This window comes from Rhinatrema bivittatum, chromosome 5 (assembly GCF_901001135.1).
Source record: "Rhinatrema bivittatum chromosome 5, aRhiBiv1.1, whole genome shotgun sequence".
In the NCBI taxonomy this organism is placed as follows: Eukaryota; Metazoa; Chordata; class Amphibia; order Gymnophiona; family Rhinatrematidae; genus Rhinatrema; species Rhinatrema bivittatum.
Window position 1 is genome coordinate 180,831,116 of NC_042619.1, and position 27,909 is coordinate 180,859,024.

Below are 27,909 nucleotides of genomic sequence, written 5' to 3' on the forward strand. Positions count from 1 at the left end.
CGCAACAAGCGCTCCCCACCCTGTCCGAGACGCATCTGTGGTGAGGGTAGCCTGGGATTGTGGGATCCAAAAGGAGATTCCCTGCTCCAGATTTGAGGGGGTCGCCCACCACTGGAGGGACTGTCATAACAGTGTGGTGTTTAGGACCAGAGCACACGTCTTGGGTAGCCTGACACCATTGAGAATGCAACGTCCACTGCGCTCTGCGCATGTGCAGTCGAGCAAAGGGAGTAACATGCACAGTCGCTGCCATGTGGTTCAGCAAGCGGAAAAACTGGTGTGCTGAGACATGGGAGCAATCGGAGACCACTCGAGCGAGAGCCGCGATGGTCTCCGCCCTGTCCCGAGGCAGAAAAGCCTTCGCATGGACAGTGTCCAGTTGAGCCCCAATGAAGTCCAGTTGCAAGGATGCTTGGAGATGGGATTTTGGATAGTTGATCAGAAATCCCAGAGTTTCCAAGATTTGGACCATGATATACAAGGCACTCTTGCCCATCTAGAGTTGCTCTTAATAAGCCAATCGTCGAGGTACGGAAAAACATGAATCACCTGCCTCCGAAGATAGGCTCAGACTACTGCCAGACACTTGGTGAAGACACAGGGTGCAGACACCAGGCCAAAGGGCAGAACGCAATACTGATAGTGATTCCCATCAACTAGAAATCGCAGGTTCTGCTGATCCACCTGAAAGATGGGGATATGGACGTACACGACTTTTAAATTGAGGGAGCAGAGCCAGTCTCCCGCTTTGAGAAGGGGAATCAAGGTGCCCAATGAGACTATTTTGACCTTTTCCTTTATAAAAAAAATGGTTTAAGGCCCACATGTCCAGAATGGGCCGGGGGCCACATGTTTCCTTGGGAATCAGAAAATACCTTGAGTAGAACCCCTCGCCCTGCTGACAGGGTGAAATGGGTTCAACAGTTCGAGCCAGTACGAAGGCAGAGAGCTCAACTCGAAGTATCTGTAAATCTCCTGTTGCTCTCCACCAGGGACACAGAGGTAAACGGGGTGGAACTCTCTGGAAATGCAGCCTGTAACCCTGATGCATGATAGACAGGACCCAGAGGTCCAATGTAATCAAGGTCCATCGATCTGCAAAAAACTGGAGCTGACCCCCGACCGGGGAGTCTGTGCCCTGCGGAGAGGACTGGCTCATGCTCCCTGGCCCCCAGTTAAAACCCTGTGGTGGGATTCTGTGGTGGAATTACAGTTGTCTGAGGCATTCGAGGTTGTCTTAGCCCCACTCTGGGAGGAAGTCGTTGAGGCCTAGACTGCAGTGCTAACGGGTAGTATTTGTGTGGCTGGTAAAAAGGCCTGTTCGAGTATTGCCAAGGGGGGCTTCCTAGGCAGTTGTGTGTCAGAAGTACTAGCTGACAATTGCTGAAGGGTCTCCTGATAGTCCTTCAGTTGTGCTACCACCTCCTTACTTCTGTCTTCAAACAGATTTCCCCCAGTACATGGCAAATCATCCAATCAGTTCTGGTCTTCAAGGCTTAGATTTGAGGCATGTAGCCACACCATCCGCCGAGCCCAGATACCCACCACAGCGGTTCTCATAGCTGTCTCAAAGACGTCATAAGCAGAGCGGACTTCGTGCTTATCGCACTTAAGGCCTTGAGGTACAATTTTATGGAAATCCTCCTAGAATTGTTGTGTTAGGCATTCACTAAACTCAAGGGTCTGTTTCTACAGGTTCTGGTAGTACTGACCCATATATAATTGGTAGCAAGCAATTTGGGTAGACACTGCACCCTGAAAAATCAGGTGTCTAAAGGCATCAAGGGCTCTATGCTCCCGCCCTGGGGGAGGGGGGGGAATTAGAGGCATGGGTGCGGATCCTCTTTGCCTTCTTCAAGGCTGATTCTACCACCACAGACTGATGAGGAAGCTGTCGGGTGCTCAAAACCAGTAGTAGGCTGGACCAGGTAAAAATTGCATCTGTCTTACGGTTCATTGGCAGCACAGAGATGGGTGCTCCCAAAGGCGGACCACCAGCTCTTTGTAGACGTCATGGACCGGCACCACCACTACCTCTTTCGGGGCATCCATGAATTGCAGAATCTCAAGCAACCTGTACCTAGTTGTCTTGCTCTGTTAAAAGCTGGAAAGACACAGATTCTGCCATGGCCTTTACAAATCCCCCGAAGGAGAGATCCTCCGGGGGAGATTTCCACCACTCCACCGCTGCAGAGGGCTCTGAAGGCAGATCTTCCGATTCCTCAGTGGAGGACATGGATGCCTCCCCTTCCCAGGGGTCATAAGGGGCCTCCCCCTTCACTGTGTCCCTCTAGGGATGCAGGGGGGTTGAACACCAGTTGCGCCAGAAGCGCAGGCCTCGTAGGCACTGAAGAAGGAACCAAGGGCATCGGTGGGCCTCAAGGCCGTAAAAGCACCGACAGGTCCAACGGTATCGGGGAAGGGGGGGGGGGGAGTCGGGGGCACTGAAGGCACCAATCCTGATGGCCCTGGAGAAACTGGGAGGTGGTGGAATGCCATGCATCCCCGAGATGCCACCGAATCCGATGGTCCTTCCTCCCCTGAGGAGTCACTCCCTGAGAAGGGGACTGGTAGCAGAGGCAGCGATGCTCCCTTCCGCCGCAAAGGGGCTTGGAGCATCGGTGCCAGCTGCACCAGTAGAAAACCAAGCAGCATATCGAGCCATTCCAATAAAGGCGCAAGCACCAATGGCAGTCCCAGTGGAACCGAAGGCTCGAAGCCCTGCAGGGGCCCGGCCGACCGCCAACCGCACGCGCCTCTCTAATGCCTCCTCAAAGGCAGCAGAGGACAAAATGGCTTCAGGAGGCGGCAGCGGAATGGGACATCCTCCAGAGCACTGGGGGGCACCAAGCCTTCCACCGGTGTTGGTAGAGACCACCTAGAGACTTCAGAAGGGTCGGAGGGAATCGCTTCCTCTGCCCAAGACAGCTTCGGAGAAGCTTGGAAGACTATGACCGATGTCAATGTTTCTTCGATCTTTCTTGATGGTCACCACGTTCTTTGCCCTGAACCAATCGCGAAGAACCCGACCGGGAACAAGACAATAAAGACCGCGGTCGGTCCCCAGCTCCTAACTTGGGGCTGAGGAACGGTTGTGGAGGTGACCCCAACAGGGTTGAGACCGGAACCTCCTACCCGAGTGGGGTAGAGATCCCAGAAGCAGATAACAGATCCGATCTTTTGTACTCGAAAAAAATTTCCATCTTATCAAGATGTGCCTGACGACCTTTAGGTGTCATCTGGGCACAGAGGTCACAACCGTGGACATCGTAGGACGCCCCCAGGCAGAGAACGCAGACCTCGCGGGGATCTGTGATGGACATAGTCCGGGGGCACTGGATGCACCAGAAAAAGCCGATCAACACCATCACAAAAAGTTCACGGTGTATGGTTGATGGCTGGCGGACACCGGTTAATGAAGCCGTCTGCAATAGACTGCGAAAGTTCGATGGACTTACTAGATCGTAGACAGAGGATCTGAAAAAAAATACGAGGGACCCTACACGATGCAGGAAGAGAAAAAAATGCAAAAATTGCAAAAACTGCAAAAAGAAGTGAGAGCTCCATGACCATGAGACAACAGCTTCGCGGAAAGGAAGAGACTGAAGGGGGACCCTGCATGGAAGCCTGGGGTTAGCGGCATGCTGGGCATGCTCAGTGTGCCAGTCAAAGTTTCTAGAAACTTTCACAAAAGTGTTCCAGGCCAGGCTCCAACTGATGATGTCACCCATGTGTGAGGACTACCATCCTGCTTATCCTTGTAGAAAAGTGAACCTTTATAGAGTGTCCAGTAATAAGTCTGGCCACAAAATTCAGTCGCATATCTAAGGCTCTCAGAGCTGAATCTGGAAGTCCAACGTTAACATATTAGAATAGTCTAATAATGGCAAAATTAAGACATTTACAGAGTGAAAATCCACAAATGACAATAGTAGGTTAAGGCTATATAACAGGTGCAGTTTAAAGAAAACTGATCAAATGACAGAAGTCAATGTCTTATACAGACAGAGCACCAAGAGATCAAGTGCTATGCCAGAGGTATTCCTGCCTACACAGTGAATGTTTTAACATCCTGAACCCAACATCCTTAACCCAAACAAAAACCAAGGCTCCTTCTTCAGTTGAAGTGAATCAAAAGGTTTTAAGAGCACGATCCTGTCAAAAGAAGCCAAAGCGATATCCCAAAGAAAAACTACAGAGTTGCCATTAGTTGGCACATATTCTTCCAATTCAGATAAAGATAAACTAAAATGATCAATGTCAAAATAGCCCTCTCTCAAATTATTAGATTTAACTAAAGATGATTTATCCAAAAAATACAGCATGGATACCTTAAAAAATGATCAGACCATGGCACATCTCTGATGTTAATACTGAAAGTCCAAGTATCCATTAACAAAGCATTAAAGATGAGATCTAATATGCGGCCAAGTTTGAGAGTCATCTGGGAGAGAATTTGTGCCTACCTAACGTGGCCATGCTCCCCAAGATATATTCAAAATTAGTGGACAGTGGCAGAGCATCAACATGCAAATTAAAGTTACCTACAATAAGCATGATATTTAAGTTGGTCTTAGATCACAATTTCTCAAAAAAGGAGAGCAATCAGCATTTAACAAAGTGGGAGGAGAATAGACCAAACAAATACTGAACTCATTTGAAGATAATACTTACATTTCATGACAAGAACGAACACCAAGATTGTCACTTGAAAACTGCCAACAAGCACTATAAACAATCGAAAACACTCCCAATCCCCCATAGCAGCAAGTATGGGGGATCAAAGCATAACCAGGACATAGTCAGTTCAGTGATGATATGTAGGAATCAAGCACCAATTTTCTTATTATTCATAAAAAAAAAATCAAGTGTTTTGGCCAACAGCAAGTCATGCAGGAAAGGGTTTTTTCTTCTAAATGATTGCCCATTAATTAACACAACTAGAATATAACATAAAAATAAGATTTGCATACTGGGTCAGACCAGAGGTCCATCAAGTCCAGTATCTTGTTTCCAACAGTGAACAATCCAGGTTACAAGCACCTGGCTTGATCCCAAAAGGTCAACAGATTTCATGCTGCTTATCCCAGGGATAAGCAGATTTCCCCAAGTCCACCTTAATAATAGTATACGGATTTTCTTTCAAGAACTTGTCTAAACCTTTTTTAAAGCCAGGCATACTAACATCTTTCATCACATCCTCTGGCAACAAATTCCAAAATGTAATTATGCATAGAGTACAAAAATATTTTCTATTTGTCTTAAATGTATCTCCTAGGCAATGGAAATCAGGCAGAGCACAGCTGTGGTGGAACAAGGCAGTGAACAGGTAGTGTCAGCCAATGGAAGGAGGCAGAGGTAGCTCTCAGACAGGCAACCCTCAGCAGAAGTTAAGAGTCACTTAAAACCTCTATTAGAACCAAAAGTCTTCAGGACTGTCCCTCAGTCTGTCCTAACGTTTGGCCTACTGCAATTCTCTTTTGATTGCTTTACCTGCCTATTCTACCCATCATTTACAAATACAAAATTCTGCAGCTCAGCTTTTCATCAGAATCTCCACTTGTGAGCATTTCACTCCAGTGTTACAGTCTCTTCACTGGCTCCCCATTACATATTGAACACAATATAAGCTGGCTGTCACCATTCACAACCTATTAAATAACTTTTCTTCACCTTGGATAGCAGCCAAATTAAAATTGTATACACCTTCATAAACTTTGAGATCGTCAGATCAAGGACTCTTAAATGTTCTATTCCCCAGACTTGTCCAGCTGGATGAAATCAGGAGGTGCGCTTTTTCATCAGCAGGCCCTATCCTCTGGAATTTGTTACTGGCCGAGATATGGCTATGGGAGATCCAAAATCTTTCAGGAAAGCACTGAAGACATTTCTCTTTCAAAACACTGGAAGGGCAGACATCAAATATTTAAATAAATAAATAAAATGTTATAATCTCTATTGCCAAGTGGCCCATGTGTTTCACTAAGGATATGTTTAAAATAGATCCCCCCCCCCCCCTCCCATTATACCAGCTTCTCCATTAAGCTGATATTTATTTCATTTAGAAATTTTACCTCCTTAGCATGTCCTGATATCTAACCTAGTCAGTACTGGGAAAATTGAAATCACCCATTATTACTGCGTTGCTATTTTTATTAGCTTCCATATTTTCTACTAGCATTTCATCATCCACTTGTTCATTCTAGCCAGGTGTATGGTAGTACACCACCACTGTTATTCTATTCCCCTTCTCACATGGAATTTCTTTCCATAAAGATTCTACAATGCATCCTGTTTCCTGCAGAACTTTTATCTTGATTGACAACACCCTCTTTAATATAGTGCCACCCCTCCACCAATTTGATCCTTCTATCATTTCAGTATTGTTTGTATCCTGGTATCGGTGGTCCATTAGTTAAATTTCTTCCACCAGGTCTCAGATGCCAAAAATAATATCTCTCTCTTCATTAAGTGTTTTTTTTTTGTTTTGGAAAATAGCCACTGCTATTACTAGAAACAGTAGCATGGAATAGACTTAGTTTTTGGGTACTTGCCAGGTTCTTATGGCCTGGATTGTCCCTGATTAGACATGACATTTATCCAATAAAGGATCTACAATGAGATTAAAATCTCCTCCCACAATTACAGTACCCTCTAACCTAGGGAGTAATTTCTGGATGATATGGCAGAAAAAAAGTGGTCATATTGATTAGGCGCATATAAGTTGCAGAAAACAACAGGAACCAGCTATGGAACTTTCCATTATTATATATCTCCCTTGGGGATCCGATATATTTGAGTGGCTTGAAGGGGAACTTTTTTTATGTACTAAAATCGCTACTCCAGCTGATCTGGAGGTGGCTGAGGCATAAAACAATTGCTCCACCCAGTCCCTTTGAAGCTTGGCATGTTCTTTATCGTCCAAATGTGTTTCCTGTAGGAAAGCTATGTCCACACCTTGCTTCTTCAGTGAGTGTAGAATTTTTTCACGCTTGTGGATTCCACATACATTCCAAGAGACTAATTTCAAAGCATTCTTACTCTGCATGATAAGCTACACTAATTAACCAATAGAAGATGTTGGATAACTTAATTGAGATGTGAACAGTCCCTGAGCTAGAGTAGTCACCTATGCCATTTAGAAGGTGCCTACAATAAACAGCGTCTTCTGCACATTAGATAACCCTCCCTCCCCCATCCCACCCGCCCCATTAACCAAATAAGTAGCCAGTCGGCTCGAGATCACTAACATGCCTTTACCTTCTAACCCCCTGCATCTACCTCCTCCCCCTCCCTCCCTCATGAATCTTTTGTGCTAGGAGATTTCTGCAATTAAGAAAAACAAGACCTGTATTTTGTCCACATGAAAAACATTCACAATTCTGAATCTAAAATCTGGTCTCTGTCACGGTATTGTGCAATGGATTATTTGGCTTTGAGGTCCTTCTAAATGTGTTCAACAACAGCAGGCGAGCTCCTGAAAGATTCATGCTGCTCCTATTTTATCCAAGCCGAAGGGCCTGTGTTCCAGGTACAGACCTCAGAGAATCTCTGTTTGGACCTGGTTCCTATCCTATACTGTTACACCCTTAGCTGCTGGCCAGGTTGTCAGTCTAGGATCCATCCTCTTCCTGACCCTGATCGATGTACGCCATATAGTTTGTAGGGTAGACTCCGATTCCAAGAGAGATATCTCTGTAACAGATCTCTGTGTTCGTGGATCCAGTAGACTTGCTAAGAGCAAATAAAGATGTAAAGATGTGTAGAAGCACAATAACTATGAGGTAAGAAGTTAAGCTTCCATGGTCGTGCCTGGTTGTTCCGCTTCCAAGCAGGAGAGCAAAGACGCTTCCCTCGGTCGTTGACTGACACCAGTGCGGTCCATTTGGCAGGTTAATCCGGAGTTTTGCTGGATATAACAGCATGAATTTCACTCCCAGCTTATGGAGCAGATTGCAGTAGAGGGAGAATTCTCTCTGTAGGGTCGAGAGTCACACAGAGTAATCTTGGAACACGAGAATGGCCTTGTGATAATGAAGCAGTTTCTTCCCTGCCCGAATCGCCCGCAAAACTTCCGTTTTTTTGTGTAAAATCTAGAAATTTAGCGATAACTCGGGATCTCTCTCTACCCTGCAGGGGCCCAGATGATGTACACTTTCCACTCTCAGTGGCCCACATGTCACTTCCAAGTTCAGAGATTCAGCTAGCCATGTTTCTAAAAAACTTAAAAGATTTGCATCTGAGAGCGACTCAGGCAGGCCAATAAATTGAAGATTGTTCCGGTTTCCAGGTCTTCCAGCCTGTCTTCTTGCTTGTTTAGAGTAGCTTGTAACTGCGACACCAGGGATTCTAGGGCTGCAACCACGTCTTCATGCGCTCCTACCCGTGTTTGACAGTCTCAAATCTTTTGTCAAAGGCAGCGACTATCATTCACCTCGGAGAGTTTCACTATTATTTTCTGGAACTCAGGCTCCAGGGCTCCCACCATCGCTGCCTTCAGCTCCATGATCATTGCTCCAGTGAGCGAAGTGGCCTCCGGAGCTTGACTCACCGCCGCCATCTTGTCATCCGCCGGACACACCTACTCTTTTTCTCTCTCTTTTTCCCGTCGCATGGTCTGGAGACATACCCGGGAATGCCTTCACGTGTAGCCTGGTGTTTCACTGGCAGTCGCTAGTTGAAAACCGGACCTTAGAGGCAGCAATGGAGCAGATGTGGTTATCGGTAGGGACAGAGCAGCAAAATCGCATCCTGCTCTGTTCAAGGTATCACGTGATCTCAGCAATTTTATTTTAATTAAAGCACCCCTGTGCTAATATATCAGTAATATGAGACCAGGATAAAACTGTACTGCCAGTCAAACACAAAAGTGCTAGCAATAAATTTAACAGACAAAGATCATACCCAACATATTGTGGGCTAAAGAATGAGGATCCTTACTGTCACGGTATGTAGAAAATAAAATCATTTGGAGTGTGATTCTTGCCTGCTTCTATCTGGGGTGCGATTTCCAACTATGAGCTGAGAATTGTGTGGCTAAGGAATATGTAAGCCAGGTACTTGCTGAACACAAACATCTATATTTATCTCAGTCAAGTACGTGGTTTTCTTGAGAAACCCTGCCTTCTTCAATGTCTTATTCCTAAATTAAATATGAAGGATTATGGAGTTCAGAGATTTACATGTGCAATTCTATCAATTGTCAAATTACATAATGAAACCTACCCTCTGCTTTTAAAATTTTCAAGAGCACAGAAATCTCATCTTCCCTGTCATACAAAGCTAAATATGAAACATCTGTATTCAGTTTAGCTAAAAGCATTACTGTATTTCATGTCTCCTGTTTAACATAAAACTACTGTAAGCAACATCATCAGAAGACCACCTACCATATGCTGTGCAACACTGAAAGTAAACAAGTAGTAATACTCGCATCAATTAAATATTAATTTCACGTCTGAAATTCATTAAGCTGCCTTCTTGCAAGCCTGAAAAGTCATGTTTGAAATAAGTCACAAAATGTTATGTATTGGAACTGATCCATTTTGGATAACCTTTCACAAACGTATCACAATAGAGTTCAAGCAGAAAAGTGTGTGTTCATGTGTAACCCTGTTTTAGTACAGGATATTGCAGAAGAGTTTCTGAAATACTGTTAACATTAAAGCAAACAAAGGCCTTCTGATGAAGTGAATAACTTGTCTGGTTCTATAGACTGGGACAGATTTTATAAATCTGCGCACACGCGTACTTTTGTTCGCGCACCAGGCGCGAACAAGGGTATGCGGGATTTCAATAGATACGCGCGTATCCATTAAAATCCGGGGTCGGCACGCACAAGGCTGCCCAAAATCGGCAGCCTGCGCACGCCGAGCCGCACAGCCTGCCTCCATTCCCTCCGAGGCCGCTCCGAAATTGGAGCGGCCTCGGAGGGAACTTTCTTTCCACCCCCCCCCCCCCCCCCCGCACCTTCCCTTCCCCTACCTAACCCACCCCCCCGGCCCTATCTAAACAACCCCCCCCCCCCCACCTTTGTCGGCAAAGTTACGCCTGCTGGAAGCAGGCGTAACTTTGCATGCGCCGGGCCGGCTGCCGCACTCCATGTTCCAGTCCAGGAGCTGGTCCGGAGGCCACGGCCATGCCCCCGGAACGCCCCCGGGCCGAAACCACGCCTGCGGCGCCGCCCCCGAAATGCCACGTCACTCGAGACACGCCCCTGAAACGCCGCGTCACTCGCGACACGCCCCCGACACGCCCCTCCATGCAAGCCCCGGGACTTGCGCGCGCAGGGGGGGTTTGGGGTAGGTTTTCAGGGGGTACACGCATACCCTTTTGAAAATCTACCCCACTCTGCTCCCAGAACTTCTGGCCTATCGGTGGCTCTACTATTTCACTGCATCTCCCCAGCCACCAGCCCCATCTTGACCAGAAGCCCCTTCTAGGGACCAAAGGTTATAGGAATATCACCCCAAGTTCACTTATGTCTCGGTCACATCCTAACAGGTATTGAAATTTGCCACAGAGGAAATTCAAATTGTATTTAGTGGATAGTAAGAGATTATCAAAACTGTTTCATAAAACACCAAAACAGTCTAGCTTTGTGGTTAAAATACCCCTATAAAAGATGTTTTCACTGCACCCACGTATTTCAAAAGCTAAACTATTGTACCTTGCTAAACAGGGTAGGAAGTTCACAAATTTATTCTGAAAATCTGATATACCACAGTGTAACTTGCTACAAAAAATATCCCAGACTTCATTTGAAGAATCAGACCTGTTTGGTTTTGCCAACATTTGTTACAAAGAGGGACTACTGCATCTGAACTTTACTACATTATAGAAGCAGTAATAATTAGAATTGTTCAATAAAGCCAGCAAAGGAACAAGATGAAAAGTAGCATCTTACCTTCAAATTTTGAGTGATTTTTAATCCACTTTGTGGTACTTCTAAAAATTATGCTGTTTTGTGAGCCTTTTGTCTAGAAGAGATACAGTGCTAATCAACTCTAACCCTAAAGGCTAGAGTTGGAAATTAAGAAAAGGATGCATGGGGGCTAACCACCATGGAGCAGCAGCTGGTACCTCTAACAGATGGCATGGGGATTACTACCTTAATTATCTTACATGATTTTGACGCAACTGCAGCATCACTCTCCACTTACAGCAGGGGGAGAAGGGAAATGGATTCAGACGACAATCAGCGTTGGGCCCTCACTTTTATGGTCTAGGGTACTGATACGCAGACATTATGAAAAAACTAAGGATTGTTTCTGTGGCCAAGTCCAAAAGCAAATCACATTCAAGCAGCAGCACCGTATGAATTATCAGAAAGGCTACTCACTCTGTAAAAATGTTGCTGGCAGTAATTTTGTTGTGGGTTTGACAATTGCTTGGTTTTAATTTTTAATACACTACCCTCAACATAAGGCATGGAGATAACTTGCATGGAGCGGCAGTTACCATAAGAAGCTTGATGGGCAGATTGGATGACAATTTGGTCTTTTTCTGCCATCATTACTATGTAACCTGCTCTTTCCTTCCCGTTTCTTCTGCCTTCTTCTTGTGACCATCCTGAGTGCTCACCCTCCTGCTCACTCTTCTGCTCTGCTTGTTCCCACCCATAGACACTTCCCTAATACCTTTCCTTCTGTCTTGTCCCTCCTGAGTCCATTTCCATGATCTTTCCCTCATATCCTTTGTCCATGGCCCCTTACTGAGTGCTGCACCAGCCTCCCATGGCCCATTCCCAAGTGCCTTCCCCTCTTCATTGGCTCCTTTCCTGAGTGTCATGCCTTCTGTCCTCTTCCTTTTGTAGCCTCCTTCCCTATTCCTCTCCCTCCTCCCTCTCCTCATGGCCTCATCCCAAGTATTTTTTATTTTTATTTTTTATTTTTTTAATTAAGATTACCCATTTTATTGAATAAGAAATTCACCTAAGGCAGGGTACAGAATATTTGAAAGGTAAGAAACAGTTTGAAGAAGGACTAAACTTGAAATTTTTATTTATTTTTGATTAGATTTTTAAATTCTGCTTTTTGGCACTTCAAAGCAGATTACATTCAGGTACTGTAAGTATTTCCCTACATTCATGGAAAATACTTATAGTACCAGTACTGTAAGTATTTCCCTATCCCCAGAGAGCTTACAATCTAAGTTTGTACCTGAGGCAATGGAGGGTAAAGTGACTTGCCCATGCTCACAAGGAGCGACAGTGGGACTTGAAACCCTGGTCTCCCTAGTTTGTAGTCCATTGCTCTAACTAGGCTACTCCTCCATGCCCCACTTAGTCAATAAGACTAAGAATACACCAATAGATCCCTGGAAATGGGAGTGGTGCCATGGGATTGGAGAAGAGCGGAGTTGGTCCCACTTCACAAGAGTAGTAGCAGAGAGGAGGGTGGAAACTACAGGCCGGTTAGTCTCACCTCAGTGATGGGAAAATTAATGGAGACTCTGCTGAAGGAAAGGATAGTGAACTATCTACAATCTGGTGGGTTGCTGGACCTGAGGCAGCATGGATTCACTAGGAGAAGGTCCTGTCAGACAATCTGACTGACTTTTTTGATTGGGAGACTAGAGAATTGGATCAAGGAAGAGCACTTGAGATCTACTTGGAGTTCAGCAAAGCTTTTGATATGGTCATGCATAGGTGGCGGCTTATGAATAAAATGAGAAGCCTGGGGGTTAGCACCAAGGTGGTGGCGAGGATTACAAACTGGTTGATTGATAGAAGACAGCATGTAATGCTAAATGGAACCTACTCTGAAGAGAGATTGGTGTTAAATGCCCCAGGAATCCGTGTTGGTAACAGTTCTGTTCAATATCTTTGTGAATGACATTGCAGAAGGGATAGTAGTTTATAGTTATAGTTTATTGCTTTTCTATACTGTTGCATCAGCAAAGCCTTCAGAACGGTGTACAATTAAATTAAAGGAAAATACAATCAACTCATAAAAAGAGAGCTAACAGCTAATAAAACTAAAAGATAAAGGATAGGAAATATAAATTAGCTGTTAAAAATACATAGTAAAAGTAATATTCAAAATATCAAGGTAAAGTTTGTCTATTTGCGGATGATACTAAGATCTGCAACAGAGTGGACATGCCTAAAGAAGCAGCAAGAATGACAAGAACATAAGAACATAAGAAATTGCCATGCTGGGACAGACCAAGGGTCCATCAAGCCCAGCATCCTGTTTCCAACAGAGGCCAAAAACCAGGCCACAAGAACCTGGCAATTTAAGAATTTAAGAAAGCTAGAAGAGTGGTTGAAGATCTGGCAGCTGGGATTCAATGCCATGATGTGCAAAGTCATGCATCTGGGGTGCGGTAATCCAAAAGAACTGTATGTGATGGGGGAAGAAAGACTGATGTGTATGGACCAAGAGAGGGATCATGGGGTAATAGTGTCTGGTGAACTGAAGATGGCAAAACAATGTGACAAGGTGATAACTAAAGCTAGAAGAATGCTGGGCTGTATAGAGAGAGGAATAATCAGTAAGAAAAAGGAGGTTAAAATGCCTTTGTACAGATCCTTGTGAGACCTCATCTGGAGTACTGTGTTCAGTTCTGGAGTCTGTATTTCAAGTATAGAAACATGATGGAGGCAGCCCAAAGAAGGGCAACCAAAATGGTGTGGGTTTTTTGGTTTATGTTGTTTTTTTTTTTTTAATCAGAAGACCTATGATGAGAGGCTGAAGGATCTGAATATGTATATCCTGGAAGCGAGGCGGTGCAGGGGGAGATAAGATACAGTCCTTCAGATACCTGAAAGGTTTTAATGATGCACGAACTTCGAACCTTTTCCACTGGAAAGAAAACAATAGAACTAGAGGGTCACGAAATGAAACTCATGGGGGGGACTCAGAACCAACGTCAAGAAATATTTCTTCACAGAAAATGTGGAGGATGCATGGAATGCCCTTCCGAAGGAGGTGATGAAGATGAAAACAGTGAAAGAATTCAAAGGGGCATGGGATAAACACTGTGGATCCCTAAAAACTACATGATGTAATTGAAGAAATGAGTGCATGGGGTAACTTGCTGGTGCTGTCAGAAAATATCTTAATATTTTGTGCTTTATTGATAATTACTTATATTTAGTGAAGTCAGTAATCAATTAGCCATAAAGAAACATGTTAGCATTTAATACCCATAAGCCTTTACTTTTAAAAGCCATGACATCAGTCATGGCTGTGCTGAAAAAGCTCCAGCACATAGCTTTCACCTTTCCCCTACTTAAAACCTCAAGATTTCACCTTTGTCCCACTTTCAGACTTTGAGAGTACAGTTGTTTACCACTTTCTCTTATCTCAAGTAAGAAAGCACCTGCATTTTATGACATTGAGCATCCTAACGCAGGTGTCATGATTGACCACCCTAAAAACAGATGGCCAGCCAATTAAGCGTGAATCTTGTGACAGAAGGGAGTGAAAAAGATTTTCTCTTAGAACTACAAAAGAAATCCAATTAAAAATCAAAAATGGGCGAAGCTATAAACAGAATAAGAATAAATCCTATATTTTACTGTTCTGATATGAAAAATTGATTGAACCATAGTCAAGGTCTTCTTCAAAGGCTAAAATATAGATGTGTTGATGGAAGTGTAACAGCGACCCTGGATCAAAGGGTCTTAAGTGTATAAAACAGTGGCAGTTTGAGGGAGAGGGAGAGGTGCTACTTAGACTTTCTTCGCACGTGATTGAGAGAGACACAGAGCGGGGTGCTTCAGATAATTGGTAAATATAATTTTTTATTCAAGTATATGAGAACCTTTAAATTGCTATTGTTTCTACATTGGCAGATGTATTAGAAATGTATTAATTTCTAAAAAGATGACATTAATAGACATTTATCTGATATTAATAATTTCAATTACTTTTTTAATGGCTCTTGCATTGATTGTAGGATATACTCTGGTAAAGTTAAGATTTGAACATAAAAGTGTTTCTTAGTCATTTAGAGATATTTATTCATGCCTTTCTTTATCTGAAATAAAATATTTTTACAAAAAACTGACTGGTTTATTTATGCATGATGTGCTGCAAGAATTAATGGTTAATAAAAAATTTCTGTGGTAGATTCGAACACACCTCTGAAAGTAAACTTTTTGTCTCAAGGCAGAAAGGGTAGGGAAATAGAAGTGGAAGTGGGATATTTTATCAAGGCAGGATTCCCTGGTTTTAAATTCTGCTAAGGGTAGAAGCCTCAATACTTCCATTCAAAATTTACCACAGTGCAGCGATTACTACCTTAAGCAGAAGACATGGAGATTACGTCCCTTAGCCAATAAGCCTTGATGCTTTTAATGCAACTGCAACATTGCTCCTCCCTTAGACAGCTAGAAGACTGAAACGAAGAATAGCGTTCAGGAGTGTAACTTGCTGGTACAGCTGTTACTATCTTTATCAGGTGCTCCCCGCTAAGATGGCGGGAGGGAAGAGAGGAACTGGATTCAGACAATGACCAAGGACCCCGACTTCTACAGTCTGGGATACAGATACACAGATATAAGGGATAAAGGACAGGACTGCTTCTACAGCAAATCCTAAAGGAAATGAAGAAAACATGATGCAACAGTTACTATCCTTTGCAGAAAGCATGGAGATTACTATCCTAAACCGATAAGCCTTGATGCTTTAAATTTATTTATTTATTTATTTATTTATTTAATAGCTCTTCTATACAGTTAAGTTAGATAACCATCACAACAGTTTATAGCAATGAAAAAAGTAAATGGTATAGATTACAATTAATCATGTGCCATCATAGTGCGGTAACAATTCACTTCAATAAACTATGTGTGTACATTAAGCTTGTCTGTAGGGAGCATATTAGGCGGAATGAATTTAACCTTAAAGTGCATTTGTAGGTTACAATTAACAATTTCTAGTTTGGTGCGTCCTAATCAATCAACTGTTTTTTTTCCTTCTCTTTATCTTTATAAAAAGCTTGTTTAAATAGCCAGGTTTTCAGATTGGATTTGAATATTTTGAAGTTTCTCTGCAGCCTTATTTCGAGTGGCATGGTGTTCCATAGCATGGGGCCAGCCAGTGATAGTGCTCTCTCCCTAACTTGCGTGAGGTGTGCTGTTTTGACAGAGGGGACAGTTAGTAGAGTCTTATTAGCAGATCTTAGGTTTCTTTGTGGGACATGTACGTGCAGAGCAGTCTTAAGCCAGTCAGCTTTTTCATCGTGGATTAGTTTATGTATTATGCATAAAGCCTTATATTGAATTCTTTGTTCAATTGGGAGCCAGTGTAAATCGGCGAGCGTTCCTGTAATGTGATCATTCTTTTATTTTGCCAGTCAAAATTCTAGCAGCTGAATTTTGTAATATTTGTAGTGGCCTAATTGTGGATTGTGGTAGTCCTAAAAGTAGGGAGTTGCAGTAGTCTGTACTTGCGAATATCATTGCCTGCAAAACTGTGTGGAAATTGTTTAGTGTTAGTAGAGGTTTAAGTCGTCTCAGGATCATTAGTTTCGCATATCCTTTCTTTATTTTCAATGAGATGTGTTGTTTCATGTTTAGCTCAGGGTCAATTATTACTCCTAGATTTCGTACTTTAGTGCTAGCTCAACGGTTTGGTTATTTTTAGTTGTGAGTGTTGGTTGGATGTGGTGTATGTTTTTACGGTCAAGGTGTAGGAATTCCGTTTTGTCGATGTTTATTACCAGTTCCATCTGATTTAAGAGCTGTTTAATTATCTCAAGATACATATTAGCAAGTTTCATTGTTTCTTCAATGGTGTTTACAATTGGTAGCAGTAGCTGTATATCGTCTGCGTATAAGTAGTGTATAATTCCAAGTCCTGCTAGTAGGTGACATACCGGGAGGAGATAAATGTTAAAGAGTGTTGCCGACAGGGCCGATCCCTGTGGGACACCAGTTAGCAGTGTGACTTTGTCTGAAAGTGTATTTTTAATTTGTACTTGGAAACATCTGTTTTTAAGGTATGACTCAAACCATTTTATTGTTTTATTAGCGAGACCTATTTCTTTCAGTCTATTGAGTAGTATTTTGTGATTTACTGTGTCGAATGCTGCGGAGAGATCTAATAGAACTAGAATGTAGTGTGTTCCAGTATCAAATCCTCTTAAGATATTATCTGATAAAGCTGATAGAGTTTCAGTGTAGTGTTTGCGAAACCCATGTTGCGCTGGGTAAAATATATTAGTACATTCAATATGGTTTGACAATTGTTGTTGTACTGTTTTTTCAATTAGTTTGGCTAGTAGGGGTAAGTTAGAGACTGGTCTATAGTTATTGAGAACTAGTGGGTCAAGGTTCTTCTTTTTAATTATTGGTTTGATAATGGCTCCTTTCAAGGTATCTGGCATTACTCCTTCATCAAGTGAGAGGTTGATGATTTTAGTTAGGGTTGGGGCTATTGTGTTGGTGAGTTTTTTTAGTTCAGTAATGGGAATGGTGTCAATTACGTGGGTGGCAGGGTTCATTTGATTTATCATTTTCTCGACTTCGTCTTGTGATACTTCTTCAAATTCTGACCAGTTACTAACATCTTTAGTGGGCATTTTAAATGCAACAAACATTGCTCCCCACTTCAACAGCAGGGGAAAAGGGGATCTGGATTCAGACAACCACCAAGAGGGCCATGACTTCTACAGTCTGGGGTACTGAAACACAGACATAAGGGAAAATGCACAGGACTGCTTCTATGGCAAAGTCCATAAGCATATCAAGCAACACTGTCTGAATTTTCAAGAAAGCTCATCATCCAGATGAAATATTTATGGGTATCCTAAGTTTTGGGGATAACTGCACTGAGCGACAGTTACTACCCTTAAGAGAAATAGGGGAGTAACCTGCACAGAGTGGCAGTTACTACGTTAAGCTTGCTGTGCAGACTGAAAGGCCAATTTGGTCCTTTTCTGCCATCAATTCTGTTTCTATGTTTATGTTGCTACTTCTCAGTAAAATCAACACAAGACTAATAAGATAAGAATACAAATAGCTCAGAATAATAGATTGCAGCAGAATTTTCAAAGTACTCAAATGCAAACATCTCAGTAAAACAACAGGTTGTAGCAGCACATTTAAGGCATCCCTACAAAGTGCCCAGCAGTTTAGAGCACTCCTTTCTACACTCCTTAAGGCCCTTTCCAATTGCTGTCACTCCTATGCTCTCCTTCTTGCCCTTTCCTCCCTGTGACCTTTCTCCACCTGAGTGCTAATCCCATTATGGTCCCGTCCCTTCCTTCCTTCCCTCCATGCCCTTCCCCACCCCTACCATTGCTATATTGCTCCCTCAATGCAACTTTTCCCCTTCACTATCAAGCCAACAGGGCAGCCATGGTACATGTAGCAGTGGCCAGAAATGCTCCTCGGAATCATCACCCTGCTTAGTGCTGCCTCTGGGGTGGAGCAGCAGCTGTTGAAGGAAATGATGGAAGCGCATTTCCCCTCCTCTTCTCAGCACAGCTTTAGATTCCTTGTAGTGGCAATCATCCACACTCATACTTGCCTCTTTTCTGTACCAGTTTGGTCTTCCTGAGATTGCAATCTTCCTTTCATCAGCATAGGATCATGCAGTGGGATTAGGCAGCAGGAGCCTTAGAGCAGAGCTCCTCAGAGGTTAGATCAGCCTGCTTTATTTCTCAGCAGTTACACTTTAATTGCTTCTCTTCTGGTAGACCCCCTGTAATGGTCTCATGGACCCTTAGGGATCCAAAGACCCCAGGTTGGGAACTAATGTTTCAGGAGGCAGGGGACAGTGTTTTTACTAAAACCAAAAACATAATATATACAATTTCACAATCAAAACTATCCCACACTTCAATATTTCTATCAGCAAAGATCGTTCAATTAAAAAAATCCAACAATGCATGTAAAGATATTTACTGTTAAGTGCAGAAAATAAATCCCCACAAAATTTTATTTTTATTATCCACTTACTTGTCAAACCAAGCCTTCTTTGGAGGTGCTCCAGTTTCCCCAGATCCAATTGTTCTTTTCCGTGACTCTGAATCCACTACTATCCTCACACTGTTATTATTAGTTGGTTTCTCTGTGCAAAACAAGATCATTTTAATAAAATATTTGTCTGCTTCTCAAACATTACAGGAGTGGGTGGGATGGTTCTTTTTGTCACAATATTGTTTGTATATGGATCTATATTAGTATGGTAAGCACTTTAAAAAAAAAAAAAAAAACACACCTCGCTCTCCTGCATATCAGTGACAAGTGGATTCTTCAGAGCAGAAAACAGTATACTGCCCTCTCCTGCCTCCAAGTCTCTCCTCCTCTTACCCAATCTGTCTCCACCACTACTGCTCTTTTTCTGATTGCTTTACATTTGCTGAAGCAAGAGTTGGACTCCTGGGCAAAGTGAACAAAATACCAGCCCTAGCTACCTTTAAAAACAGCAGCTTAAAGATTACAAGGAAAATATTTTTTAAACCTTTTTCTACCCCATATAATAAGATATATAAGTACACACACACACACCCTATATACACACACACACACACACATATATATATATATATATATATATACCGTATATATGTGTGTGTGTGTATATTATGTATATGGGGTTCCTTTGAAGCATTGTTACTTTGAAGCTCCAAGTCAGTGCTGCTTTTTAATCTAGACTGTCACTTTTTCTAGTGTATTGCTTATGTTTGTTAGACTTACAACGTTGGATTTACTTTGTTTGATCTTTTGCTAAGCTTAGCCACTTAGTGGTTTGTGTTCTTGAATTAGGGGTTTTAATTCAGACCTCAAAATGACATATATGAAACTTTGAAACATTTTGTCATAGAAATATTTTTTTGTGATTACTTCTGTCTTTATTGCATTGGAACAGTTTCTTCATGTATACTGGTCAGTAACCACATCTACTAGTTCACCTTAATCCACATGACATGTTTATTCAACTCTTGAAAAAAATGTAGGACATTTGTGAGGCAAGACTTCCCTTGGGTAAATCCATGTTGGCTGTGCCCCATCAAACCATATCTATCTAAATGTTCTGTGGTTTTATTCTTTATAAAAGCTTCCACGATTTTTCCCAGCACTGAAGTCAAACTCACCGAGCTATAGTTTCCCGGATCATCCCTGGAGCCCTTTTTAAATATCTGGATTAAATTGGCCACCTTCCAGTCTTCAGGTACAATAGATGATTTCAATGATAGGTTACAAATTAATTATACTAGGTCTGAAATTTAATTTTTGAGTTCTTTCATCCAGTCCATGTGATTTATTACTCTTCAGTTTGTCAATCTGGCCTACCATATCTTCCAGGTTCACCATGATTTTACTCAGTTCATCTGAATCATCACCCTTGAAAACCATCTCCGGAACAGGTATCTCCCCAAAATCCTCTTCAGTAAACACTGAAGCAAAGAATTTGTTAGTCTTTCCTCAATGGCCTTATCTTCCCTAAGTGCCCCTTTAACCCCTTGATCATCTAATGATCCAACCGACTCCCTCGCAGGCTTTCTGCTTCAGATATATTTTTTAAAGTTTTTATTATGAGTTTTTGCCTCTTTGGCAAACTTCTTTTCAAATTCTCTCTTCACCTGTCTTACATTTAACTTGCCAATGCTTATGCTTTATCCTATTTTCTTCTGATGGATCCTTCTTCCAATTTTTGAATGATGATCCTTTGGCTAAAATAGCCTCTTTCACCTCACTTTCTACCCATGCTGGCAAACGTTTGACCTTCATTCCACTTTTCTTAATGCATGGAATACATTGTTTTGTTTTGTTTTTTTTAACAATGTCCATAACTGTTGCACATTCTTAACCTTTGTAGTTGCACGTTTGAGGGGTTTTTTTTTTGTTTTTTTTTTTTTAACTATTTTTCTCATTTTATCAAAGTTTCCTTCTGAAACTTTAGTGCTAGAGCCATGGATTTACTTACTGTCCCTCTTCCAGTCATTAATTCAAATTTGATCAAATTATGATCACTATTGCCAAGTGGCCTCACCACAATTACCTCTCTCACCAAATGCTGCACTCCACTGAGAATTAGATCTAATATTGCTCCCTCTCTTGTTGGCTCCTGAACTAATTGCTCCATAAAACTGTCATTTATTCTATCCAGGAACTTTCTCTCTCTAGCATGTCAATCAATACTGGGGTAATTGAAATCTCTCATTATTACTGCACTACCAATTTGGTTATATTATCTAATTTCTCTTAGCATTGCACTGTCGGTCTCATCATTTTGGTCAGGTGGATGCTAGTATACTCCTATCGCTATACTATTCCCCAACACACATGGGATTTTTACCCATAAAGATTTAATTGTGAATTTAGTCTCTTCAAGGATCTTTATCCTATTGGACTCTACGCCATCCCGCACATAAAGCATCACCCCACCACCAAGATGCTCCTTTTCATCACTGCAATATAATTTGCATCCTGGTATAGCACTGTCCCATTGGTTGTCCTCCTTCCACCATGTCTCTGAGATGCCAATTAAGTCTATGTCATCATTCACTGCTATACATTCTAATTCTCGCATCTTACTTCTTAGACTTCTGGCATTAGCATACAAACATTTCAAAGTGTGCTTTTTCTTTCTATTAACATTCTGCTTTTCAGTTGACAGGGATAAATTGCAATCTTTCAGGTCAGGTGAGTCTTTAATTACAGGCACATGGACTACTTTTCTTATTACTGGAACCTGTTGGGATGCCCTAACTCTAATGCTTCTTTAGTATCTTGAGCTGAGCAACTGTCTGCTTTCCCTTTTGATTTAGCTGTGCTATCTCTTTTTTAAAGGTTAGTGCCAGCAACCTGGTTCTACCTTTGTTAAGGTGGAGCCCATCTCTTCAGAAAAAACTCCCCCTTCTCCAAAAGGTTCCCCAGCTCCTTACAAAACTGAATCACTCTTCCTCGCACCATTATCTCATCCACGCATTGAGACTCCGGAGTTCTGCCTGCTACTGGGGATCTGCGCATGGAACAGGGAACATTTCAGAGAATGCTATCTTGGAGGTCCTGGGTTTCAACTTTCTACTTAAGAGCCTATATTCCTGGATTTTGCCTGCCCTCTAACTATTTAATCCAAACACACAAACTCCTGGTTTTTGCCTGCTCTCTGACTAGCTATTTAATACAAAACACATAAACACACAAGAATATACCCCAACAGTTTACGTCTCCCCAAAACTTTTAAGTTCTAAAATTTCTCCAAGCAGTATTTACAGATTCTTTTCAGCCATGAGCAAGGTGATCCTCTCCTCTCAGTGCTCCCACTGTGGTATTGCCGGGCATTAACCTGACCACCTGACCCAGCAGCCAAGGTGCAAATTCCAAAAGAGCTAATAGAAATCCAATCAATTGATAGACTATTTGACTTCTCAGAACTCTACTGTCCTTACACCAGCTTGTCCCAAACAATGTGCTCTCCAGCCTATTAAATTGGCAGCTCTCACCACTTATCAAGGCTAGGATCTCTAGATCTGTCAGGTCTGAATTTCTGCAATTTAATCAATATTGCAAACAACCTGAATGATTCTGGTACCAGAAGCCTTATGGAATTGTTCCAATTCCACCTGGGGGGTATTTTTGGTGTTTTTATTTTATTTTATTTTTTTTTTAAGAGGTATCATGAGTGCCCTTGTCCAAGGTACCAGGCCAGTGTCCCTGCCATGGAACCTAGAATTTGAAGCTAAACCACAGAGTCAGATTCTCTGCAAAAAATAATGCAAGAACTTGATGACCCAACTTTCAGATTCTTTGCTGTGTTAGCTTTAGCTATGCATGGCCTAGAAACATACTCAACCTTACTCCCAGATAAACCAGAGTTTGGAATGGGTGCAGACTGCTTTGGAAGAAGTTGACTATACAACCCAATTCATGAAAAATTGAAGCATGCACTATGTGACCAGTCCACTTTCCTATAATAACTTTGTCCTTTCCATCAGTCGTCCATTTAGAGATGAACCAAAATCCCTTCCTAGTGCAAAGCCACTGCAACAACCATCATCTCTGAAAAGATCCTCTACCGACCATGCTCCCTTAAAGGAGCTTCAGAAGGCATCCCACTCCAGATCAAGCAAAACCTTCAGAATCCTATAAAAGGAGAGGATTTTTCAGATCTTTTAACACTGACCATGAGGGGGTCCTCAGTAAGTTGGAAGGGTCCCTTTCTATACCCACAGCAATAGTCAGAGCACGCACAAACAGAATTAAGAAGACAATTCTTCCATATGAAAAAGGAGGATGGCAGTACTATCCTCCCCTTCTGGAAGGAAGTCTCCTCCACTCCTGGAATTCCACTAAGCAGTCAAGAAATTCCTCAAACTGGAGAAACTCTTCCTCCTGGGCAGTTATTTAATCATTTATTTAATGTGTACCCATGAGAGATCAAAAAAATCAATTTGCCTACATATTAGGGTCATGTGCCTGGTAAGTGAAGGCCCAAGATGGCTTCACAGTAGCTGGGAGCATTGCAAATGCCCTCAAGCAGAACCCTGTGGTTTGTGCCTTGTTGGAGAGACTACAGGAAGACTTCACTAAAGCTGGGAGCGCCAGAGATGCCCCTGGGCCAAAACCCTGTAGCTTGTGCCCTGGTTGGAAAGGCCACACAGAATGACTTCACTGGAAATGACTCCGGACAGAATTCTGTCCCATAGATAAAAGGTGTAGTGGGTAGAGTCTGCCTGGTCAGAAGTTGGAATATTCTCTCTGAGCTACAAAGTAGCTTGCTGCCAACATTTAAATTACAGACAAAAAACAGGAAATCTGCCAGAACACAGGAGGAGAAGCAATAGAAAAAATGCAGACTGAAGTGAAGACAAAGTAATCACACCTGACCATAGTCTGTGGCAGCAGAAAAAGGAAGGCCTTCACTCTCCTCCAGACTCTCGCAGCAAAATGACTGCTGTTCCCATGACTGAAAGCAGGAACCAATCGAAGAAGAAAATAGTCACAACTGCAGCCTCTTTGGAAAAGCGTTACTCATTGTTGCTGAACTGTCCCCCGAGTTTTGCTACAAATAGGGAAAAGTTAAGTCCTCCTTCTGCTTACAGCTTCTTCAGGCCAGAATATGTGCAGAGAATTGTTTTCTTTCTGCACTCTCCCAGGGTTGCCAAGAACACTGCACTTATTTAAAAATATTTATATTCTGCCTATATCATCATGCTAGGTGGATTGCAATTAAAATAAAATGCAATCAAAATAAATCACAAAACTATATACATGGGAAAATATTAAAATAAACAGTAAAATCTTCAATATTACTTATCTAGAACCAGCTAAAAAGACTTCTTGAAAAAAGTCCCTTAATCTTTTTATGGAACACTTAAATCCTACTGGGTTCTCAACTCATCTGGTAATATAGTCAATAAAGACAGGAGTGGAGGAATAGCCTAATGGTTACAGCAGCAGGCAAGGACCCAGGAGACCAGCATTCAGGTCCCACTGTTGCTCCTTGTGATCTTGGGCAAGTCACATTAGCCTCCATTGCCTCAGGTACAAACTTAGATTGTAAGCCCTCTGGGGATAGAGAAATAACTACAGTACCTGAATGTAATCTGCTTTGAAGTGCTAAAAAAAAAAAAAAGTGTGAAAAGCAGAATATAAGAATCTAAATAAAAAATATATATATTAGATAAGGCTTGATTATGTGTTTCTTATAAATGAGCCAATCTAACACTAGGTATTTCAAATACTGTATTTTTCACTCCATACGACATACTTTTTTCCCCCCAAAAGTGGGGGGAAAATGTCTGTGCGTCTTATGGAGCGAATATAAAAAAAAAATTTAACTACAACCCCCCCACCCTCCTGACCCCCCCCCCCCAAGACTTGCCAAAAGTCCCTGGTGGTTCGGGGGGGGGGGGGGGGGCCGGTAGCAATCATCTGCTCTTGGGCCGTCGGCTGCCAGTAATCAAAATGGCGCAGACAGCCATTTGCCCTTTACTATGTGACAAGGGCTACCGGTGCCATTAGTCGGCCCCTGTCACATGGTAGGAGCTCTCTCTCGCTACTCCTCCTCCTGCATCTTCGAAAGATCGAGGGAATGGTGATCGGTCCCCCATACTATCACCAGTTTCCAGGATATCAGGCTTCCTTGGCGCTGGGGAAAGATCGGGCCGAGCACTGTGGAAGATCTCGCAAGCATCGACACCAGTTGCCGTCGACGTGCGGCTCCAGTTCCAGTGTGGGACTGGCGGCTGCCAAACTGCCACTGAAGTGAACCCGTGCTTTGGAGGCCCTATCCTCTGATGTACCCGGGAGTCCCAGGTATTCCCCACCGATATCAGTGCCGGGCACAGTGCCTCCTCGGAGAACCGAGGAAGAGCCAGTGATGCCTCGTCCCCCCTCCCTCAGTCCTGGCCTCACCGGATTTTCAGGAGCAGTTGGCCCACAGGATGAAGACCACGGTGCTCAGAGGTCTGCGGAGCATCAAGCCACCCCCACCACTGGACCCCATGCCACTGCCGGAGCCTCAGCCATATATTCTGGCGCCTCTGCTCGAGCGTCTAGGTGCCCTCCCGACGCAACCGGTGCCTGAGGGACATTCGGTTCCCCAGCAGCCACCGATGCCCCCCTCGAGAGCGATCCCTATCATTGTATCCTCCATGGAGGAAGATGCAGCCAGTGTTGCATTCCCGAGGCCTCTGTTCCTCAAGCATTTGCCTGGACCCTCTGGCCTCCCGTGGCCCTCGGTCCCCCATTACCAGGGGAACCGATGATTCACGCAGGGCCCTCTCTGTCTCCGAAGCCGTCGGGGCCCAGGGCTAGGATCCTCCATGAGTCTTGCCCATGCTGTGATGGCCTTAGTGAGGAAGAAGGCCCATATGACCCGTGGAGGGACGGTTCCTCTGAGTCTTCTTCTGAATTCTCAGACGACTCCTCTCCAAGCCTTCCCCACTGGAAGAAAGGCATGCCCCCCCCCCCCCCCCCTTACAGAGGATCTCTCCTTTGTTGGGTTCGTCAGGGGCATGGTCGAGGCTATTTCCTTCCAGCACCGGATCCCCCAGTAGGAGGTAGGCTGATCAACTTCATCCACCACTGGGGGGGCCATCACTTTGGACCAATGAGTCCTTACCATTGTCCGTCAGGGGTACCGGCTCAATTTCAGCCGGCTCCCAGACAACTCTCCCCCATGTCCGTCGTGATGTTCGACTGCCCAGCAGGTCATACTTCAGACAGAACTCTGCCCTTCTCACAGCAAGAGTGGTGGAGCCTGTTCCTCGCCCTCAGTGGGGCCGAGGGTTCTATTCGAGGTATTTCCTCATACTGAAGAGAAACTGAGGCTTGCACCCCATTCTCGACCTTAGGGCATTGAACAAATTTCTCTTAAAAGAAAAGTTCAAGATGGTTTCTTTGGGCCCTCTGACTGGCTGTGCTCCCTCGATCTCAAGGAAGCTTACACTCACATAGCAATCTTCCCCAGTCACAGAAAATATCTCCGTTTCATGATGGGGAAGACTCACTACCAGTACAAGGTGCTGCCTTTTGGGTTGGCCTCAGCCCCTCATGTGTTCACCAAATGCTTAGCGGTGGTGGTTGCGTACCTCAGGCATCGTACAGTGCACGTCTTCCCATACCTAGATGACTTGTTGATGAAGAGCGACTCCCGCACACAGCCAATGAGTGCTTTTAGCCCTGACAGTGCAGACTCTGCAATCCTTCGAGTTTGTGATCAACTACCCGAAGTCTCATCTCTGCCAGTCTCCTCAGCTGGTCTTTATAGGAGCCAGGCTGGACATGGCGCAGGCAAAAGTGTTTCTGCCCCGCGATCGGGCTCTTGCCCTCACCTCGTTGGCAACCTTCGTGCACAGCAGCTGGGGTGACTGCCCGCCTTCTGCTCCATTTGTTGGGCCACATGGCGGCTTCTGTCCATGTTACCCCTCTCTCCCACTCGTGCATGCAGAGGCAACAATGGATCTTGCGGTCACAGTAGCAATAGACCTTGAGACCTGTCTCTCAGTCACGGAACCTCTGAGGGCATCTCTGTCCTGATGGGAAAACCTCTCCAATTTGGAGCGGAAAATTCCTTTCCAGGCTGCCCCACCTCAAGTGGTCCTCACTACCGATGCCTCTTCTTAGGGCTGCAGAGCCCCTGTGGATGGCCTCCACTCGCAGGATCTCTGGACTGCTCACAAAACCCACTGTCAAATAAATGTTTTGGAGCTTCGGGTGATCTGTTATGCCCTCTGGGCGTTCAGGGACCGGTTGTGGCACAAGGAAGTCCTGATCCGGATGCACAACCAAGTTGCAATGTGGTATATCAACAGGGAGGCACGGGGTCATTCCTTCTCTGACACGAGGTGTGCAGGTGTGGTCCTGGGCTCTGTCACAGGGGATTTTGCTGCGAGCGACATACCTGCCTGGAACTCTGAATGTACTGGCAGACCGGCTGCATTGCTCTTTTCAGACACACAAGTGGCCCCTAAAGGAGGTGGCAGCCAGAATTTTTCATTAGTGGAGAACCCCAGATATGGATCTTTTCGCCTCCCTGTAAAACTGCAAGGTGAGCAGCTCTGCTCCCTTTCACCAGGGGGGGTGGACATCTGGCCTGCAATGCATTCTCCCTTCACTGGGGGAAGGGTCTGCTGTTCGCATATCCTCCTCTCCCGCTTCTCTTGAAGACCCTACTGAAGCTTCATCAGGACGGAGGGACAGTGGCGCCTTATTGGCCCCAACAGATCTGGTTCCCTCTCCTTTGGGATCTGTTGATCAGGGACCCCATTCGGCTGGGGACCGTGCCTGATCTGATAGCTCAGAACCAGGGTACCCTGCGCCAACCGAACCTTCAGGCGTTAGCCCTAACAGCTTGGATGTTGAGCACTTAGTTCTTCAGCCCCTGGACCTCTTGGACAATGTCTCCTGGGTACTGGTGGCTTCTAGAAAGCCTTCTACCAGGAAGACTTATAGTTTGAAATGGAGAAGATTCTCCACCTGGCGTGTGGGGCATGACT

The 27,909-nt window shown here is 43.8% G+C and overlaps 1 protein-coding gene across 7 annotated transcripts in view; it reads right to left on the bottom strand.

The window, feature by feature from the left end:
- Positions 1-27,909, bottom strand: part of RBM26 (RNA binding motif protein 26) — a 349,016-nt gene that overhangs the window by 159,562 nt on the left and 161,545 nt on the right. For all 7 annotated transcript variants that reach the window (XR_003856971.1, XM_029603056.1, XM_029603054.1 and 4 more), the window contains one exon: positions 18,917-19,028. Coding sequence is in view for 6 of the 7 variants with exons in the window: in XM_029603056.1 (XP_029458916.1) it covers positions 18,917-19,028 (112 nt within the window). In the remaining variant the exon portion in view is untranslated. The remainder of the gene's footprint in view (positions 1-18,916; positions 19,029-27,909) is intronic.